Source organism: Scleropages formosus, chromosome 1 (genome assembly GCF_900964775.1).
Source record: "Scleropages formosus chromosome 1, fSclFor1.1, whole genome shotgun sequence".
Lineage (NCBI taxonomy): Eukaryota > Metazoa > Chordata > Actinopteri > Osteoglossiformes > Osteoglossidae > Scleropages > Scleropages formosus.
In genome coordinates, this window is record NC_041806.1 from 22,144,820 (window position 1) to 22,167,357 (window position 22,538).

The 22,538-nt window shown below is 44.6% G+C and overlaps 2 protein-coding genes across 3 annotated transcripts in view; one reads left to right on the forward strand and one right to left on the reverse strand.

The window, feature by feature from the left end:
- The window catches only part of cmss1 (cms1 ribosomal small subunit homolog), an 80,857-nt gene extending 58,648 nt beyond the window's left edge, over window positions 1-22,209 (reverse strand). For both annotated transcript variants that reach the window (XM_018749992.2, XM_018749991.2), the window contains exon 1: window positions 22,130-22,209. In XM_018749992.2, the coding sequence (XP_018605508.1) occupies window positions 22,130-22,178 (49 nt within the window). In that variant the 5' untranslated portion in view covers window positions 22,179-22,209. The remainder of the gene's footprint in view (window positions 1-22,129) is intronic.
- Window positions 3,416-13,836, forward strand: filip1l (filamin A interacting protein 1-like). Its single transcript, XM_018749990.2, has 2 exons — window positions 3,416-3,803; window positions 10,499-13,836. The coding sequence occupies exons 1-2, from the start codon at window positions 3,655-3,657 to the stop codon at window positions 13,323-13,325; spliced, it is 2,976 nt and encodes a 991-aa protein (XP_018605506.2). The 5' UTR covers window positions 3,416-3,654; the 3' UTR covers window positions 13,326-13,836.
- Window positions 22,210-22,538: the final 329 nt, after the last annotated feature.

The following is a 22,538-nucleotide window of genomic DNA, read 5'->3' on the forward strand; positions in this document are numbered from 1 at the left end:
GGGGCCAGCGCAGCAAAATGGAAGGAAAGGGGAATAAGGGCTGCCAAGGTCAGCATCCCGCTCAAATACCCTGCCCACAGTCGACCCAGAGCTTTGCAGGCCGAGGCTCAGAGCTACACAGGAACCATGGCCCAGTATCGAGACAACACAGCTGGTAGCAGCACAGTGTTAATAAAGGAGGTGCAATCCACCCTCCTTCACCCCCGAAGCTGTCCAAATCAGACTGGAAGTCGAATGTTGACAGGACAGTAACACTGAAGCCGCTGCCCGCAGGAGTCCCGTGATTTCAATAAAATCTGGACTCTGGGAAGTAGAAATAATTGTAGTACTGAACCCAACCGCCTGCAGCCAGTTTCAGCTGTCAGCTTGAATCCCTCTGCAGCAATCCCAGTGACGGGACCACAGACAGGCCAATGCCTTCCGGGATCTCTACACCGCCCAACGGCAACATCACGAGTCCCAAAAGGAACAAGGACACTTGGGGCCAGATGCTGTAAAGCTCAGGAAACTAAGCACTGGACTCAGATCCCTGGAAGAGCCCAGTTACTTATCCTGAGTTGTTTCAGTAAGAACATCCAGATGCATCAATTACTGTAGATTTGTTAAACATATAAGTCACTCTGAATAGAAACTAGCAATTAAAACAAAATGCACGCATTTAAAAATGTGATCAGTGTCAAACTAATGAACAGACAGGGCAGAATAATTGTTAGTGAGGTATGTCCCTTACATCAAATTGATCAGACCCTCCATTGGGAGCTGGGTGGATGATATCTGAAGGCTGGGAATACGTGTCCAGCTGGGCTATTGGGAATGAGAGAGCTCACAGTTGTACAGAATTCTGTGAGTCCTGTTGCAGGGCACTGATGTTACTGCTGTCACGTAGGTCCACACAGAGGTTTGCACACACACTCACATCCAGCAGTCTCAGAGTCTCTTTGGCGGGGGGGGGGGCACAGAAACCTGGAGGGCTCAAGCCTCAGCATGAACACATGGCACGCAAAACAATAAAAAAGCCAAACCTCGCCCCTGGAACCTTACATAAGGGCAATTCATTTTTCCATGTTCTTCCCTGGATTGTCTGTAGCGCCACCGGTTCCGAGTATCTGGTCTGGCAAACCAGCCGCTGAGACATCTGGTTTGGCACCAAGGAACCCAAAAAAAATTAAAGATGATTCTATATTGGGGAATGTGTGTAAAGAAAAGAAAGGGGTTTGTTATGAACATCCAGGAAACAACAAATGTCATGCCAAAGGGTTTAGTCCTGCCGAGATGGGACATTCCATTAAACTCTCAAAAAAAGGCCAGCTTTGCAGGAACTTGAGGGCTTTCTGGTTCTCTTTTTAGAGATTTACAATATTTCAATTTAAAAAACCTGTTTTTTGCTTACATCTTTCTTCAAAAAAAGATGACAATTGTACAGATGAAAACCAGTGCAGGCTGTGGAAAAATTCCCATCCTCCCCTTTTGTACTGCCCTGGGTTCAAAGACTTCACCCCAACACCACATCTGGTACTGAGCATATCATATGGCAGTGCTCGAGCCCTGAAGTGCGGCATGAAAATCACACTCGGGGCGAGGGCTTGCGGTGTGATGTGGAGAAAGGCTTTGACTCTCACAAACGCGGAGCTACACTGGCAGTGGCTGTTTGGTCTTCGGTGATCCCTTCTACTAACCTCAACGTAGCTACAGCATACGCGAAAAAACTACACCCAAGAGCGAAACACTCCAGCTGCTCATAAGTCCTGGACTCACGTTCTCATACGGAAAGGAAAGGACAGGGACACCAGCGTACCTCACATTTCTCCTCTCTTCTAGAAACAGAGGTGTTCATTTGATACACAGGTGGTCCTCGACTCATGCTGGGGTTCCTTTCAAACAATCTCATCGTATGTCGCCTTTGTTGTAAGTCACAAATCACTTTATGCTATCTTATATAAACTCTAAGGATATATACATATATATAACATTAATATGCATGAATGTTGTATAATAGAGCTTTGTTTTCACTAATTTCACAAATCACTTGCGTTAAAATACTAATATAGAATAACTATAATATTAATACTGCACTACTTTCATGTTTCATTTCTAAATCTAGTTTTCCATTTTTTCTTCAACGCACCATCAGAGTACAAATTTTTTGCTTGCTTGCATTTTAAATAAAAAGTAACTTCAGGGTAATCACATGTGAAAGGTTTTAAAAACAAATTACAAATCGCCACTGGACGCTGAAACACTAACTGAGCACCAAACGGCACAAAATACGGTGTCCTGCGACAGCGTGGCCATCCATTGCTATCATACAGCAGACGGAGAGGTCGTCATTAAGTGTAACGACCAAGTGTGAGGACTTATATATTATAATATAATAAGGTTTTTGAGATGCCTGTTATAAATTGCATGCTGCCTGTATTTTACTTTTTCCTTTTTGTTCTTTTACGTATATTAACATCTCTCTTAAGTAAGTTTGCATGTTTTGATCACAGCGAGTTAACCAGTTGCTTAGGTGAAACATCTGACTGGCATAAGGGATGGTGTTGAGTCTTGGAATTCCCAAAGGGTTTACAGTGTGTAAACTGCTCTCTGTGGGGATGCACACTTCTGTCTTGTTCAAACAGCGGAAGAGTGAGAATAGAAACAGTTGCGTCACTCGGCGCCGCGCTCATTTTAACCGTATTGAGTAACGGAGCTCGTGATCATCTGGGCCACTTCTTGCCAATCATTTGTTAGCAGATATCATTAAAAATCCCTGTTGACTAGTATGCATCCATTTACCAGCGTTTAAAAGTTTACGGGCGAAACGGAGAGAGCTAATCTCGAGAGTTAAGTAACCTTGTACAATAACGACCCGTCTGAAGACGACGCGGTGAAAACGGTGATGCAAAAGCACCGTTAGTCCAAGCAGACCTATGACTATCAACAATGTACACAACCCGTGGCGAGCGCGAGTAACGAGTTGTACATGTGACTGGTAAACGCACTTAGGCCGAGCTCTTCAGAGGGGTCTTTGTTGACCTTAGAAAGATTTGTTTTCAAACATCCGTGGAACCGCTGCGATTCACCGAACACCTCATAGCCCCTCTGTCCTTCCCATCATAAAGTCTGGCATGGCTAAGTGATGATGTCATTTGGAAAAGACTACTAATCCCCTCCTGATTCAAACACACACACACACACACACACACACACACACACACACACACACACACGGTAAATATGTCACTGATCACAGATAAGCCAAAGTAAACCAAAACCTACGTAGATTTTTAAAACATATATTCAACAAGTAATTTAGACTCATGTCGGACAGTCATTGAAAAAAGGTCCAAAAAAAAAAAAAAAAAAAAAAGGCACAACCCTCATCTTTCTTTTTTCCATTTGCTCTACTGACAGAGAAACAGACTATTTCGATGGCTTCAACTGTCAAATACTCGCTCCACTGGGGCACGTCCATCTGCTCCTCTTTTATTAAATTCCTGGTGTTTAGGGACCAATGGAGAAAGCAGCCAGGTCATACACACACCCCTTCGCTCGGTACTTCACACACATAGTTGCGCTCGGGAGCGCACACACACACACACTCACGCACAAGCACACCCCGCTGGAGGCTGTAGAACATAAAGTGCCATATAAGGGCATGCTGATGATGTAATGCTCCATAGGCTGCGAGCGTGCGGCGAGCGTATCTCTTATTGTTTGGCTCCTCCGCTGGAATGTCCACTTCGAGGGATCCGAGAGACACGGGCGCGCGGCATCAGGGCCAGCTTTGACCTGCGGGGCTGTACGAAGGCGTGCTGCAGGTAGGCGGAAACGCTGATAAAAAGCAACATTAATAAGTATTTCAGCTGCTTTATTAACTATGACGGCAGTCTGGCAGAAAGTCGTTTCAGGTTGGCGTGCGGCTCACGAATGACAAATAGCAGCCTGGAAATCAAGAAACAAATGTTGGATTTAGTTAAAATAGTTTTTTAAACAAATGCCATTCTGTTAACGGAACTTTTCCTCAAATATGTCACTACCGCGTATAGCCGGTGACAAAAAAAATCTGAAGATAATTACTGTATCTGAACTTAGCAAAGCTATCATTGCATAATATGAGAATAAATGACTGAATCTTGAGCTGTATAATTAAAATAAAACATTTTTGTTGATTAACACAAAAGAAACATGTTTGCTCAATCTATGATCTCTAAGAAATTATAAATTTTACTTACGCGGTTTATAACCTGAGATAACCATTTGCAAATCTGGGCTAAGGCAGCAAAGCGGAGCTTTGAGAGTGTGGGTACGGGCAGGAGCGTGGTAACGGAGCGAACGGCACAAAGGGGGATGGTGCGCTGCACGGGTGGCACAAACAGTCCCGAAAGAGGTGGCAGGACCCTTCTCCTCCTCTTCCAAATGCAGCTCTTTGTCACTGAAATACGTAGACAGCGGAGACCTTGGAAGGGGGATGTCGGCAGCTCTTGCGTCTTGGATTTGACCTGCACGTGGCCCGGAGCTTGGCCTGCGGTGTGAATGCTCAGGTTCTGGGGCTTCGGGGACCTGTTGCTGTCATAAGCGACGCGGGTGGGGAAACGAGTCAGTCCGGGGCAATCCGGGTAAAAACCCTGCTCTCCAGGCTGCGTATTTCTATTCCCCCACCTACATGCTGAACTGGGGCACGTGCTGCACAAACACATGGGTCGTAGGGTTCGGTTCTAAAATTTCCGATCAGGTGATAGTCGTGTTTAAAAAAAAAAAACCTAAGTTAACTTGTCAAATTTCTGTGTACGTCTAAAGTAGAAGGCAACGGTGGAAAAGCAGATAAGCACCGGAGCCTCTCAGCGCCTGGGCTGCGTAGGTTCGAATGTGGCTCAGTCTGAGTAGTTTGGATGTTCGCGTGGGTTTCTTCGTACAGTCCGAAGAGAAAGGTCTCAGGTGGACCGGTGACTCTAAATCGCATATGGTGCGAGTTAATAACCTGCAATGGATTGTTGTCCCACCCACAATATACCCTACCTCACACTCTGTGTTTCCAGGCTCTGGATCACCGTGACCCTGCATCGGGACAAGCAGCGGTTAACAAACAATAAGTATTTTACTTTACGCTGCATTAACACAGGTTCCCCAAGACCGGGACTAAATTTACATTACGGCTTACCAGCAGTGTAATTTTGACAGTGCTTGTTCTCCCCTTACCCCTAGCTTGGAGCACCAAACTGGTGTCACTATCACTGCCATGCAGGCTGGTTTTTAACGGTTTCCATGTATTTGCGTTTTGTGCGCGCCGGATTCATTCTTGAGCTTGACGCGTTAAAACCGACAAGCCGGCGGGGAAAAAAAAAATTCAAGATTCAAATATTTAATAAGTACTACCTGCTGCTCAAAATGCGGCTGCACAAATTCCCTCATCGCGATTATTTACCAGAGTAATCTAAGTTAACAAATTCAGTTGAGACTTTGCATTATGCTTTCATGAGTTTGGATCACCGAACTGCCGGTCCGCCCCTACTGGCCGGGGCAGCCGGAGACGACAAACGCTCCGTGCTTAATGAAAAGTGGAAGCGGTACTACGCACACATCTAGGAGCGGCTCCCCCGATGAGACGCCACACCTCGTGTCACTCGTAAATGATGGTCATTGTTTGCTGATCAGGCTAGGAGTGGCCGCAACTCTGCACTCAGAGGGGCAGGCATCGCGTGAGGGGTTTATCCGTCATTACCCCGCTGTGTCGGCAGTAAAGCCTCAGCGGATACATTAAATGAGCCCTCCCCACATGCTGTAACGTACCACTAATTGCTTCCTGTTGGGTGCAGGTCCCGTACAACTGTCGATGAACTCAAGGGTCGGGCAGGACCCTGGTCGGTTACTAGCCTTTTGTCCGTTTACACCCACACCCTGCTACTGCAGCTTGTTCTTCACTACATCAAATGTAAATAGAGGTGGGGGGAAGGAGGGGATTAACTGTAGTTTCGCAGACTCTTCTGGCAAAGAAAATGGCATTCCGGTAATATAGTTACATTCCCACACAGGTCCAGTCCAATATCCCAAATCGGTTCCCCGTGCTGCATGCACCGCACCAAAATATTAAGCAATGTATCTTATCCACCCTGACTGCCCAAACTCGTCCGTAAAGAAGGGCATGGCAATCTTGAGTCATTTGTATCCGGACAAATGCATATTATCTCCTGCGAAGGGATGATGTCACTTACGCAGAAAGGTATGACGGTTTATTGCAGGTCGTGTCCCGCAAGCTTGGCAAAATCTATCCGAATCCAACAAGAACAACGTCAGCGGAGGAAAGCACATACAAAAGAAGCAACGACTTTAACGTGACAGGAAGTCCGAGTCCCAAACATTCATCCGCACGCTAATCAGTTGAGCGAAGTACCCCAACAATCCATGTGTATCACAATATTCTTAGCGACTTCGTAGTAACTAATAACCGATGGTAAGAGAGGCAACCTTTAAGGTAAACACTCCTGGGACAGACAAGCTGAGGCTTTTTTTACCTTCCAAAACTGGAACTCTGACACATCTGCAGATTTAGCCTTGCAAATGGGGGAAAATGGGGAAAAAAAAAAAAAAAAAAAGTGCATATCAGCATATCATGAAGCACAGTTAGCTGGCGTCCCACACAGGATGTACTCCTGTACTCTAGAAGAGTTACTCCTCTTTCTAACTTAGGCGATGAACTCCTTGCCATCACCGAAGTTCCTCATCATTAGCCGATTTAACGAGCTTCGATTCAATATAATGCAATCCTGTAAAAATATCGATGCTCTTCCAATGAAGCATGTGCTGCATATTTTAATGACATAAAACATTGCTAGATAAGGATTCTAGAAACTCATAATAAATATTGAAATATTCAGAAAAGGTAACAATTCTTGATGTGAAAAAAGTGCCGCAATGTACACACACACACACACACACACACACACACACACACACACACACATTTTCAGAACCGCTCGTCCCATACGGGGTCACGGGGAACCGGAGCCTACCCGGCAACACAGGGCGTAAGGCCGGAGGGGGAAGGGGACACACCCAGGGTATTTACAAGTAAATTCATGTAACATTCGGCTGTCTCATGAACTAGAATACACTGTCTATTTTACCATGACATCCCATCTGTGCAGACCTCACATCCACAGCCTGGGCACCACCACTTTGACCTTTGACTTGCAAGCACTAGTTTTGGTGGACAACTATGATGGTTAAGGCTCTCCTCGTTCTCTTTGTGAATTCCTTCAAAAGAGTGGCACGGGGAGGGGCCGCGTCCGAAAGGCCTGACATCATACCGCTCTGGGAAAGAGAACCGGCGTGGAATCCGCAGGGCTCAGAGGACGGCTCTGTTTATACAGCCAGCCTGTAATTGCCCCCAGAAGGGGGAAACTCCTCCTTTACATGCAACGCGGAGGGGGGCGGGGACGGTGGCAGCAGTGCGGGGGTGCCGAGAACCCCTTAATTACTGGGACTGTTCCATGCCAGCGTAACATCTGTAGAGCGCACCGGCAGCTGCGCGCTCGAGTCAAAACATCCCGTCCAATTCCGGTGGCCCCTGTGGTCGGCCACAGTGACCCTGTCCTGCCTTGAACCTTCCTCTCCCTCTTTGTGAGACAGACACACACACACACACACACACACACACACACACACACTTACCTGCCCTTCTTTTACACCATTCCAGCCACATCCCTGCACACTCTTTAGCCAAAGCAGCCACCTATACTGACCAGTGGCCCGAGTACAGCGATCTAAGCAAGTGTGTGATGCATCCCAGAGGTAGGATAAGGTTCCCCTTCTAATTTTGATCGAACTAACGTTCCATGGCTAAAAATAAAATATAAATCTGTTTCCTCTAGCGAAAAAGGTCTTTGACGACAGACTGTTCCAGGAATAAAAGTGATTCTGCTGGGTTAAGAATACCAGCGAGGCAAGGGCGCGGGGAACGCAAAGCATGATGGAGCAAACCAGCTGAAGAACACACCTAGAGAAGAAAAAAAAAAAAAAAAAAAAAAAACACAACTCCTGGGACAGATACTTTTCATTGCCACGAACATGAGCTGCAACAGGGGTATAGCGTGTCCTTGACATAGGGATGGCGTGTGTTGCACAGTGTGGAGGCAATTTTGAGATTGTAACCAGAATCTGGCCCTCGGGCACTTTTCGTGGACCTACACAAAGCCACCCCTTTATAAACTTCACCCACCCGGAACGGCAAAGTACATCGGTGTCGCTGTGCACAACGCCGATGTGCACCTCCTCTGTGGATACAGAGCCCATTGACTGAGCACTGTGTGGGGAAGGAAGGGCTCATTTATTAAATCACGAGGATGGGGGGGGGAAGAAAAAAAATAAAACAAATGGCTTTTCTGTACTGTTTCCCTACACATATTTTCAGCCATTACAACTTTGCATGTTTGTGTTGCTTTTGGTGCCACTTTTCAAAATGAGACTGATCACGCAACCAGAAACTATAATTGCGCCTGTACTTTTAAACAGTATGACAAAGACTGAAAAACAGCTTCATATGCTCAACACTTCTCCGAGATCAGCCAGAGTTTGCAGCGGAGTCAAGTTTCCCCAGCATTTTGGGAACTCGTGTGCATTAGGGGAACAAATAGCTACAGAATATTTTAGGCTACTGGCAGGCGCACTTTCACAGTCATGTTTATAATCTATTCATGTTTCCATGACATCAAAAAGCAAACAACCAGAGAGACGGGGATGCAACTGTCCTGGCTAGATAAGCATAGCTGAGTAAATACAACAGCGTTTAATACAGCGATGAAGTACGTGTGCGTATTTGTGGGTGGCATACACTGCAGTACATTTACGGGGGATTGTCATCAGTCAGGCAGGGATGCTAACCACATTCAGCTCAGCCGTCAGCAGACCTGAGAAGAATAATCAGAATTTTGTCAGTCGATGTCTTCGCACATACTGACAGCGCGTGTGACAAGATGATCAAATCTTGGACCCGCTGGCATGAAAAAGATTCCTGCTTGGCAAAGTTCATGTCAGATGAGTTTGTTCTGGTACTCCGTCTAAAAATCAGCCAATAAACCAAAGGACAAACATCCATACTCGTAATTCATAGCTGCCTAATTATGGTGTTATGCAATATTAAAAAACACTGAGTTCATGCAAAAGTTAGTTCTGCCAATCACCCCAAGTGGAGTACAGGCCACAGTCCGCCAAAAAACATTTCTTTATGCCATAATAATTTGGTTTTTTAAAAAAAAAAAAAAAATTCCAGAAATGTTTGACAGTTAAAAAATAATGTAAAATAACATGTATTTGCATGTCTGCATATAACTTTTGTACTCCTCAATACAACGTCTTCCTGTAGCTTTTGCTTCTCTCCCAAAATATTACATGGTTCTCCGTAATGGGACATGGGTCCACAACAGTGCACACATCTGATCAGGAAGAGTGAGCTAATGAGAGCAGAGAACTCCCCCATCAGTGGGTGGTGTACAAGCCATGTTGATCAATGATCATACCGCTTGGCAATACTTCCAGAGGGCTATATCATTTTTTTGGAACCCGAGTCCCCGGCTTGCTCTGAATACACAGGGAAACACACTCGCTTCCACTGGGGAAAAGTAAACCCGGTTTCAGCCATCCTTATTTCAAAATGTGCAGGATTATTTACGCACTTTTTTAAAATTTATTTATGAATGCACTCATTTATATGCAATTTTTAAAAATTAGCAGCTGGATGAATTAATAGCTGTCATTTTAACTCATTGTGCTGTCTGGGAAATTGCGTTCAAAATTTCGGTGTTTCTGTCTAAAACTGGACAGGCTAGTATTATTGTTTATAAAACAATTATACAACACAGCTTATCAACCACAGTTATGCAACACCTTTAAACTTCATTCCTAGTCATATCATAAGTTCTACGATTGTTGGATTTTATGGTCTACAGACCCTGTTTACATGACAGTGTACCACTCATTTGTGAGTGAAAGAACAACAACTCGGATATTATTTATGTGGCACGAATACAAGCGGTTCAGCGATTTCAAAAGTATCTTGGCTAAAATTCTGCTCATACCATTCTGAGATAATCAATCAGTATGTTTTCTCTCTGGTCTTCACCGCAGTCAGAATAATGCTAGCTCATGAGGGGGGAAGAAATGGGATCAGTTATATCTTTATAGGTGTGCGCGTGAGAACGCCTGAATTCTGCCTTTTACTCTCTTTGTTCTTTACTATCGTCTCATTAATTTCCTATTCCTTCCAGATCTGACGACATTACAGATGTGGAAAATGTGAATTAACCCCCTAAAATGTAATGAAACTGGTGATCACCAGTTTTACGAGTTCAGATGCCTAGTGTAGATGTCATGAAGCATTTTGGAAAAGAGATGAAAGAAACCAAATTTATGCTGGATAAATGCTGTAAATTGGTTAAATCTGACAACCTGAGAGCTAATGAAGGTGTCATTTTACATTTGATCAATAAATTCAGTTGCTTTTTCCATTTTTCCCTTGCAGACTCAAACTGCTGATTGATCAGGAGAAAGCATATCAGGAGAGGAAGGAAGAAGAGAACAACAAGAAAATCAGCAACCTAAAACAGGAGCTAACGAAGCTGAAGTCTTTCACGTTGCTTGTCGTGGACGAACAGCAGCGTCTGACGGAGCAGTTGGGCCAACAGAGCGCAAAGGTCCAGGAGCTGAGCACCACTGCTGAACAGGCACACGAACAGCTACGCTCTGCCCTTGCCAGGAGCCAGGAGGAGGAGCACAAGGTGTTCCGTCTGGAGGCGGAGCTGCGTGACCAAGCCTGCCGCTTCCACCAGGAGCAGGAGGCCATGACTGCAAAACTGACCAACGAGGATGCCCAAAACCGGCAGCTCCGACAAAAACTAGCTACTTTGAGCCGACAGCTAGATGAGCTGGAAGAGACCAATAAGACCCTTCGGAGAGCTGAGGAAGAGCTTCAGGACCTCCGGGACAAGATCAACCGCGGCGAGTGTGGGAATTCTAGCCTGATGTCAGAGGTGGAGGAACTGCGCAAAAGAGTGCTAGAGATGGAGGGGAAGGATGAGGAGCTGATCAAGATGGAAGACCAATGCCGGGACCTCCACAAAAAACTGGAGAAGGAGTCGAGCCAGGCTCGCAGCCTCAGAGCAGAAGTTGAAAAGCTAAATCGCAGGATAATGGAGCTAGAGAAGCTAGAAGACGCATTCAGCAAGAGCAAACAGGAGTGCTGCTTGCTCAAATGCAACCTGGAGAAAGAGAGGAGTGTGACAAAACACCTATCGAACGAGCTAGACTCCCTGAAAGTAAGGATCAGAGAACTGGAAGCCATTGAGGGTCAGCTGGGGAAGACAGAACTCACACTGAAGGAGGACCTCACCAAGCTCAAGACACTGACTGTTATGCTGGTGGACGAGAGGAAAACAATGGCTGAGAAGCTCAAGCAAATGGAGGACAAGCTCCACAACAGTACAGGTAAACTGCAGGCCGAACAGGACAAAGTGACATCGGTGACTGAAAAACTTATTGAGGAAAGCAAAAAAGCGTTAAAGTCCAAAGCAGAGCTTGAGGAGAAAATGTACAGCACCACCAAAGAGAGAGATGATCTTAAGGCCAAGCTGAAAGCCGAAGAGGAGCAGAACAGTGACCTGCAATCCAAAGTCAGCATGATGAAGAAGAGGCTGCAGTCACTGGAAGCTGTGGAGAGGGAGTTCCTCAAGAACAAAGCAAAGGAGGAGAACAGCAAAGTGCCAGCTGTAAACCGCTTTCACCAAGAAGACAATAAAGTGAAAGACCTCACACAGGAAGTAGAGAGACTCAGGCGAAAACTTAAAGAGATGAAGGTGGTTGAGGACGACCTGCTAAAAACTGAGGACGAATTTGAGTCTCTGGAAAAAAGATATTCCAACGAACAAGAACGCATAAAGGCTCTAACGGAAGAACTAGAGATATCAAAGAAGGAACTCTCAAAATACCAGCTGGCAGAAAAGGCAGAGTCCAACCAGGAGCACATACTTTATAAGCGACTAAAAGAGGAAGAGGCTAAGTCCAGCCATCTGAGCAGAGAGGTGGAAGCTCTGAAAGAGAAGGTCCACGAATACATGACCACAGAGGACTCCATCTGTCGTATGAAATCAGAACATGCCTTGCTGCAGAGAAAATTCACACAGCAAGAAGTGAGGAACAAAGAACTAGCAAGGGAGATGGAAAACCTGACCAGAGAGCTGGAGAGATACCGTCGCTTCAGCAAAAGCCTCAGACCGGGAATGAACGGCAGGCGCTTTTCGGACTTGCACGTCTCCACGAAGGAGGTTCAGACAGACCCAGTGGACAGTCAGCCCCCTGCTTACAAATCTCTGGCTCCCTTGGAAAGGGCAGTGGTGAACGGGAAACTTTATGAGGAAAGCGATCCAGAAGATGACCCCAATTACAATACTGAGCTTCCCGTCAGTAAACGCAGCCCTTCTCTCATCAGCAATGCAAATAACATCAATAACAACATCCGGAGATCCAGAGTCCCTTTCGCTAAGTGCAAGGAGAGCCTACAAGTGAACGGGAAAGTGATACCCAGACAGAATGGGAATCACATTCAGCAGGGAGATGTGGTAGTGACTCATTCAGCAGGGCAGCCCCTGCACATCAAGGTGACCCCAGACCATGGGCAAAATACAGCCATGCTGGAGATTACCAGCCCCACAACAGAAAATGCCCATTCTTATACCAGCACGGCAGTCATTCCTACCAGTGGCGGCACACCGAAACAAAGGATCACCATCATCCAGAATGCAGCCATCTCCCCACCTTCCAAAACCAAAGGATCATCTTCATCAGATGGATTCTGTTCTCCTGACCGTGCCATCTCCCCCCTCACGATGACCACCTACACCAGAACTACCACTCCAGACTCTTCCGGGTCCATATCAGCAGACAGGGCCATGTCGCCGATCCAGATAGTTTCCGTCACAACTGGCACTCCGGAGCGGTCCTTATCAGCAGAGCCAGTGGAGATCGTAGGAGGGCACGCAGTCTTCCGGGTCACGCCAGAGAGACAGAACAGCTGGCAGCTGCAGAGATCTAACAGTTCTGGCTCCAGCGTCATCACCACAGAGGACAATAAAATCCACATCCATTTAGGAAGCCCCTACATTCAGGCCATAAACAGCACATCCAGACCCATAAGTCCGAGCTTCTCCCCCAGCCAGGAGCACAGAACTCCAGTATTAACCAATGGTGTCCCTGCTAAAGGCGGAAACAAAGTTAAAAGTAGCATCACTATTACGCCCACCACCTCCCCAATTCCGAGACCATCACAAATTACCGTAAGTAACCTTTATGAATGACCCATCCCCAGTTGAAAACCCTCCCCCAAAACTGAACCTCCGCCATCCCGTGCCCGACTTCCAGTCGATCCCACCCAGCCTGCTCCTTGTTTTTAAGTAACACCCTAACATCTTCCTCCATCCACCCTGACCATGCCTCAAGAATCCTGCAAAAGCACTTCCTTTTTGTTGCCGTTACTGTTTGTGATGTATGTGTGCATGCAGTTTAACTATTACAAAAACAAGGCAAACATATAAAAGCACTATCAATTTTATGTTCTCTCCCAGGTAAACTCACATGTGCACTTACTGTATATGCTCAAGCAACCATGTACCAAAATTATTCACCGATGTACTGTTTTTTTTGTTACACAAGTAGGATCTTGTTAATAAGCATTTTCTTTTTCTATGGATTGAAATAAGTAAAAGTTGGAATATGTATTATTTTCATTACTCTTGTCTGACATTTTTTGTTAGAATCTTTAGTTTTAAATGTGTTACAATGCAGTGTGCCCGATCTATATTTTCCTACGTCTAAAATGTCTGTACAAAAAGCATTTGATTTCTGCTGTCATAAACTGATTTATTTTCCAAAGCACCTTATGTTTCACATTTTCACAAGTCTCCATAAAGTAAATACTTCTGAGAATACTCACCATTCAGTTTTACTGAAACTGCTGCAGGCAGGACTCTGCCAAGAAGTCCTAATATTCTGAATTTTTAAGAGGGGAAAAACCTGAGAATTCCACCATGGTTGTTTGGCCAAGGGAGGAAAGTCATGTTCCGCGGTCTACCCAAAACACACGGATTCAGGTCAACACATATATAGGACGGCATGAATAAATCTGAAGAAACGCTGGAAAATTACATCCGTGTATAGAGCACGATAATCTGTCTGCGACATTAGAATTACCAGAGTGCCTTCGTTTTTAATCGAGAAACTATAGAAAAATGTCCAGTCAATCAAATAATTTAACAATAACAAATGTATGCATCACTGGGGGGGGGGGGGGGGGGGGGGGGGGGGGGAACTTTATGTTTGTGCTGTTCAGAAAAAACTTTCACATTCAGAAGTGCACTCATATCCTGCTTTATGAGAATAATGCATTCCTGAGAACTTCTTGTAAATCAAATTCTCATAAATTAAAGTTTCCTAAACTAGGACATAAATTACCACTGCCATTCTAAATGGGAAAAAAGGCAATGTGACCCAGTGTCCTGAGAATTTGCCCCTTTTATCCAAATATGGCACCTTATTATCCATCCCAGGGGGGCGTGGTGGTGCAGTGGGTTTGGACGGGGCCCGAGCTCTGCTTGGAGTGCCTTGCGATGGACTGGCGTCCCGTCCTGGGTGTGTCCCCTCCTCCTCCGGCCTTGCGCCCTGTGTTGCCGGGTTAGGAGCCGGCTCGGGACAAGCGGTTTCAGACTGTGTGTGTTTATATCCCAACTATTTAAACAAATACCTTTTTATACGGTGCTTTTCTCAGGTTATAACAACACATGTAAAAGGGGGCAGTTACCTTCAAGTACCTGGCAAGACTCAGGGTGGGATGATCGACACTGAGCACAAGTTTAGTTACGGAAAAGGCTTTTATTATCTTGCATGTACAAGCAAATGTTAACGGAGATTTGCAACATAGCTAAGCAATAAAATGGAACCGTCACGGTGAATAGAAACATAAACAAATGCAAAAAGTATAAAGGAAAAGCCCCAACAAGAAAGATCAACAGCATTAAAGATATTCATCAGCAGTCCATCCTTCTCAAGTTCACTCTTTTCCCTACGTCTCAGTCTCACTGTGGAGAAACTGTATTGATCCAAAAAGGTACAATCAACTCTGATTTTTCCTGGAGATTTTTTTGGACATGGCCTGCCTTCCTCATATTTTCCGAGATTGAATCTTTTTTTCCTCTCCCGTGCAAATTGATGATATGAAGAATACCGCATATACCTCACCCCCCCAGGGGAGGATGTGCCATCACATTACTATAGAAATGAGGCTGGAGGGAGACATTCACATGTTTTCGCATATTCCGTTTCCCCAGGAAACGGTGCAGTTTTGAAGCTATTTTCTCCATGTAGAACGTTTCTCATAACTGCAAGCAGTAACTCATTAATTTAAGGTAAAAATTTAACTGAGTTGTAAAAACTGAATTCTTGTAAATCAGAGTCTTGTAAACTAGAATATGGGTACACTGGTATTTTCATAAAGGAAATGGATGGTATCGAGAATCTCCCACTGGCTAGTAGGATATCCATAACTCAGCACCGGCTTTCATATGAAAAATGTACATTGCACCAGTAGGAAAAACAAGAATTGTGGGAAACTGTACTGCCAGAAATCCCCAACATCTTAGTCTACAAATATGCCAAATATGCTCAAACATGGCAAGAATATAGTTTGGACCAGTGATTAAGCCCACATTAACCAAACGTGAAATAGTGTGGAAATTTTTCTCATCTTCCCTCGCCCTTGGGAGAGGCTACACGCCATGCCTCTAAACTGTTTATTGATCCTTCATCAGTTACGTCTCGATTACCACGTTCTTCATATTAACAGCGTAGCTTTCTTGGTACAACCCCAAATGTAGAAACCACAGAGAAGATTCAGGAAGGTATCAAGAGAGAGTGTGTCTGGCTAAGAGCCACAACGCAATAAGAAGATCACACTGTGCATATATAACAATTTCTGTATTGTACTGAAAAGTGCAGTTCACAAAATAATCAAACAAGCGTTGTGCTTCTGGGTACATTTTCTGGACTTCCTTTTTTATATTACTTCTTTATAATGCTCTCTATTTGTATCACAGCCCTCTAGAGCAGAGCTAACTCGGTGTGATTTTTCAGACTTGCAAAATGGGGGTTCAGAAGACCACACAGAGGTCATAAACATGAAAATTAATTACTTAAAAGTCTGTAAAAGAAGAAAAACTCTGCATCTTGGCAGGGGGACCATATGGGTCACACGGGTGGTCTTTTCAGAGTTTCACAATTCTTGGCATTTTCCCCCTAATTGAATCTTTGGCAAAGGAATCTTGTTTAGTCTCATGTACAAGAAGTTCACTCACTTTCACTAAGCACTTGCCCCAGTCAGGGTTGGAGCGGTTCAGAGCCTAACCCGGCATCCCGGGGTACAAGGCTGGGGGGGTGGTACACCCTGGACGGGATGCCACTGCATTGCAGGGTATCTATCGGAAGTTAATTCTTAAAATTAAACAAAATAGAAAAGCGCTGATGAAGTTCTGGCTTGGAAAGCCCATCCCAACGTGAAGCACTATAAATATCTAAGATGTATTCTCACCAAATGGAATTTTGGTGCATGAATGAAGAATTTTAGTTACATGAATAACACGAGGTGCAAACAGCTACATGAATGTCCACATATGGGAGCTGGCACTGGAATGTGGCAATAAGCGTGTCATGAAATCCAGACAGCCACGGTTCTCCTGGACAAACATGTCTGTCGCCAGGGTGGACTGCAGTGAGGATTTGCACTGAACTCCCTTCTCTAGAGAGATGTCCTCAACCTCCTCATTACTTTTAAAGGGCACCTTCTTAAGTTGCGTCCGCCACTTTCCATCCAGGACTGCTGATCCATGATTTGAATGTAAGCCTGGTCACCACCATGAGACAAACACTCTTTTACTTTGATAGCTGGGAGACACTAACAGTCAAGAACAGAAGGAGGGGGTGTAGATAAAATTTCCCAAAGTATGAACTTCATGTGCATCCAGCTAAGCAAGCAGACAGCTGCTCTGGATCCATACGCTCCACACACACACACACAATTATGAAGGTGTGAGGGGTGTATTCTGACACAGCGCCTCTGTAGAAAGTTGGCCGTTAAATTGATTCGGCGAGAATCTGCGCAGTTTGGAAACTGAGCCCTCCTTGTTGATAGGCCATGGGGAAGAGCCAGGAAAAAGTGGTAGACTAAACAAGGCACCAGCAGTCCTGGGTATCGGCAGGGCTGTAATAAGGCACATTCCACCTGTCTACCTCGCACTGCACTTTCCACCATGTGTCATCGCTTCTTCATGAGCTGTAAAATTATCCTCCGAGAGCCTTACCCAGCTCCACGGTTAGAGTCCGAAGAAATGTCAGGTAGGCGTCCGGAGGACACAGCCAAATACAGTGAACATGACATTTGGGGTGGGGACATAAATCTCAATCTGGAGGGAAAAATTAATATTTACTTTAAATTAAGAGTGATAAAACCTGGATTTTTGCCTTAAAAGCATCGTTAGCTGCACAACGTTGTCCCAGACTCTTGTGTGCAACCATTTGCTGAAGGAACTTCTACATGTACTTCCTCCATTAGTGATGCAAACAAAATTTGTACTTTTAACCTCAAATCAGCGTGCAGAGAGGCCCAGATTTTGATTTCCAGCATTCAACTAGCATTTTTGTGCCAAGAGTCCAACAGAAGCCTGATGAGCAGGAGAATATAACGAAAACACCTGCTTCAAAAAAGGTAACTGGAGAGGTTTACGGCTAAAGTGCGGGGTTAATTAGGAGAATCAACAAGCCACAGTCTCCAGAACAGAGACTGCCCATCTGGGCTCAAAACAATCCCCATGTTTGGTTGTCACGGCAACAGCTGCCTTGGGTCCTTCAGAACACCCTGAAGGCCAGTCCTAGCCAGAGGGAGTTCACTGTGATGCTGGCAAGACACCAGAATGTCCAGCACATTCTGAGAGAAATCAAACTCTGGCAGTATCTTCATTAGTTGTTTTATTTCTCCATTATGCCTGGGAAAGCAGAGAGCCCCAGCGATTCGTGGAGCTCAGTGGTTCATATAAGTCTAAGTGGCGCACGCAGCCTAAGGTGTAAAGGAACACACCGACTAAGGCGATATTCTCCACCACCTTCTCACCTCTGCTCAGGCAAGAAAACTACTTTGGTGACTGCGATTTTCATAGATGTTCACTCTTGGTCCTCAGACACACATGCACTGAAAACACAAACGCAGAAGTAGCTGGTGATCACACACTTCTTTCTTGTACTCTGCAATTGCCTCAGCTGGATAGGATGAAAATGCTTTCCTTCTCTCACTTGGTTGCGGTTAAAGAACATCGATGTTTGCACATCTCTAGGTGAAGACTACTTCTCTCCCAGTCTCTCATATCTGCTCTTTGAAGTGTCCACCATGTCTGCAAATTCCTCATTCCACCCCCATATTCCCTCTTTTATTGGCTCTTTACTTTCTTTTCTCACCTCCGCACTGCAGCTTTTTAAACTGGAAATGTGTCTACAACCCACCTCCTCCACCATGGCTCCCGATTCCTCATCATTATCTCAGTCCTGCTTTCCAGCTCTTAGCCCCTTTGGTCTACAAGTCATAAAAGAATTCCTTGAACGGTGGTATTGTACCAACACCCATCAAAACAGTATCACTCACACCCAAGAACCCAAGTATACCTCCAGATGACTGACAAAATTACCATTGTATCTCAGTCAGACTTACCATTCCCTGCAAAAATGTTAGAACTGGGATTCTGAGATACAATTCAATGATCATATAACAACTACTCCATCACAGAGTCCACCTACACTCTACAGGAGGTAACGCTTTTCCTGCTTGCCCCAAAAATTCAGAATTTGCTCTCCAGGGACTCCCCTGCTCTAGAAACCTTTAAATCCATGCTTAATACCCACATGTTCAGAACTGCTTTCAACAGATATGTATGTGTGCTTCCTCCACCTGTCCTCTCACCAATCTCTTTTTACCTCTTAATATTTCTTTTTTCCACTTTTTTGACAGTGACCCCTATGGTAAATGAGTTTGTTTTACTATTGTACCCTATATATTTTCCATTCACTGTAAAGTGCTTTGAGAAGCTCCTTTTAAAGACAGTGTGTAAAATAGCAATTTATTTCTGCAAAGCATCGCAGACACATTCCACAGCCTACATTTATACATCTTTGAGCTCAGTATCTTGCATAATTTAAAAACAGTGTGCAGACTTTCTTTTAGATTGCTTTTGTAATCCATTAAAACATACTTAAGGCCACAATGAGACTGAAAACAACTTCTTTGGACTGTTTTCATGCCAGATGTAGAAGCATGACGAGTTTGGGGGAGGGAGAGAGCGCCAAATAAAAGTGATGTAAGAGTCTCCAGTTCTCTGCAAAATAAATTCACCATGGGAGCACAGGAGCGGGGAGAAACATGTAACAGGAATGGCACTATCAGGGGAGGCAGAGAAGAGGCATCAAGCAACATCAAGCAGCGTGATAAGGGACACAAGTTATGCATGACTTCACGAGTTGTGGTGAAGTGGTTTAAAACCCTGCCTTCACACCCTCTGCAAGTGTCCCAGCCTCCTGTGTCAAGTACAAGATGAAGAAATGGTGACCATAACGTAAAAAGTGAATTAGGAAGAAATAACATAGACTTTTCAGTTCACATATCCTGAAGATGCCCCAGTTCCACAGGTATGATTTACGGTCACAGCCAGTGAAGACGTCCCACTAACAGCAGCAGTGCTTTCCCCAGCTATCACAGCAGAAATCCTTACAAACTCTCAAACCAATCAAAAAAAAAAAAAAAATGCATCTTGTTCGGCCAGCTGAAGTCCTAAAGCTAAAAGAAACGAACGCATTTGTAACACTGGAAAACATGCACTGCGCACATGTGTGTGAGAAAGATGGAGACAGTATACGTTTACGCTTTATGCACCTACCCGTGCGATGACCATCAGTGCATAAAGTGGAAAATAAAAAACTAGGTGTACTTAATCACGTCTGCAACTATGTCTCTTTTTCTCCTAATGTAACGTAATGTACACATTGTACATCTCAGCGAAAATACATCGCTTTGGTGAAAAGCGTCTGCTAAATGAATACATGTAAATGTAGTGTAAATATATACGGTCTTCTACACAACGAGGTGCTTTAAAACACGTGGGGTGAAACGTACAGCCCATCACACAAATACAGACTATACGTGATGGATATTAATGGTTTGCATGTGATGACAGCACCCTCTTCTGGTACCGACCCAGCAGCGCGTTTCATTGGCACCCCAACCCCACCCGACCCAACCTGACCCCACCCGACCCAACCCACGGAGAACGCATTGAACACTAACTTTCCGGCTTGGTCGGCACAAAACCCTCGAAGAGCTAAACGTCTGGTTTCCAAATGAGCAGACTGTGGTCAGCTGCACTTCTCTCCCTCTTCGCTCCATTATTCTCCGGTCCAGGGCAAACAAACACAAAGACACGTCGTTGTTCTGAGCCAGAATACATCGGACTCTCAACTTCTCATTTTCTGTCCTTGCCAAAAACCTGCTATCATAGGTGATTCCTACCAGATGAAGGCCAAAGACGTTCTGGGAGCTGATGCTGTGTACCTACCCTTCACTGATCGATGCTTCTTGTTGATCCTTCTTATTCCAGGTCCCACTGGAAGCATTCCGGCACCCTGGTCCCACAAGGATCCCCAAACCCAAAGGTCACAGTGGACTCAAAGGGATGAACACAGCGGTCAGGCCTGGGCAGTGCAGACAGCAGCCAGCCGGCCCAGTACAACTGGGGAAGGAGCCAAAGTGTGCGCCCAACAACCTCAACATGGTTAACCGGCCCACCAAAATCTGAGACCCACGGTGTCCTGGACATGACAAGTCGTCCCACATGCGAGATCAATTGTTTTGTGTGTGATGCTGGTGTTGAAGGGTACTGTATTTCCTCCCACACACACACACACACACACACACACACACACACACACAGCCACTTCTGTTAAAGACGCACTCGCACCATAGTTTCCAAGCACAGCTCGAGCTTTACTCCTGTTAAGCGAGGCGCCGCCTGCTCTCAGGCAGGTATGATGGACACATCCCAAGAAAGAAAGCAGACTATGGGAACTGAATCACACTGACAAAACTCAAAGCTGAATTCTGAAAAATGAAAAACACAAAAAGCATGGACAATTCCCCCAGTGTTAAGCATCATTATTCCTCGGACTCATAACACGTGTTAAATTCATTACTCCGCAATGATTTGGTGCATTTATTTATTTTGTTTTATGTATCTCTGAATATGTTGGAAAGATTTTTAAAATAATTTACAGTTTCTGTATTTAACAATCAGGCTCTATGCTGAAACCTCATCATCCCCCAAAGTTGTACAGAATGCTACAAGACATTGTACGTGAATAAATTATGTATTTACTGAACTTTCATGCTTTTATTATACAGTTACAAGATGTATGCAGAAAATGACAGTGACTTGTTTACACTGCAGTAAAATACACCCCTGCCTTAATGAGACTGTAAATGTACATCATTTGGTGGTGAACAGCACCCCCTAGTGGCCACGTGCAGTACTACCCGTATAACTGTGACACGCTCTATTACCATATTACATTTTTCCCTACTGCTGTATTACATTTATCCAGTCAATAGTCAAGTAATCCTTATCACGTATAGCTACACATTGTACTCCGTTTAATTTACATGCTTAATCTGACTGAGAAACTTTTACCAAAGGCAAATCTACTTTTAAAATCATTCAGGTCAGGTGAGCACGTGTGTAGAAGACATGACAACGGAAATCAATCTCTCAGAGACACAAGCGACGTGATCAACCGAAAACTAGATGCTGACAAGGGGCAAAACTCATCCATACATACAGTTTTGATATTTCATACACACGTGTCACGTCACGTGTTGAGATTTACTGACTGACTCTGACTTAATGAATCAGCAAGTCGCCACACACCGAGCAACTGAAGAACCGAACGACATTGATTTTCAGTATTGTAGAAGGACTGCGTTATAACTGTTAAAGAAAAGCGGGGGGGAAAAGAAAGTAATTACCTGAGCTACCAGTATGTTTCCACCACTCATCTCCCAGGTCGTCTCCCATCTTTAAAACTCAAAAGGCCGCTGCAAAACGTGACTCCACAAATAAACCATTCACTTCATAACAGCGTATTCGATAAGAATTCAATAATAAAATAGCAACTTAAAGGGCTACATCTCGACGAGTGTGATAATGTTAGTTACTTTTTTATCTTTGTTAAATTAAATATGATACGTTACTATAATAGAGAGAGTGCAATTTCTAATTTTTACGAAGCAATATGTCGAAAGCGCTATAACTAAATTAAAGGTAGCAATTTTCTTTAATGTGTCGTCATCATTGAGGAGTGCGAGAGGGAAACATAAAGAAGTGGCGCTCTCCAATCAAAATTTGAGCGGGTTTATGTTAAGGACCAATCAGGTT

Bases quoted from the DNA above. Each gene is read 5' to 3' on its own strand.
- filip1l (XM_018749990.2), top strand. From the start codon at position 3,655: ATGCTCCATAGGCTGCGAGCGTGCGGCGAGCGTATCTCTTATTGTTTG. The intron at 3,804-10,498 runs GTAGGCGGAAAC...TTTCCCTTGCAG, and splicing joins TGTACGAAGGCGTGCTGCAG to ACTCAAACTGCTGATTGATC.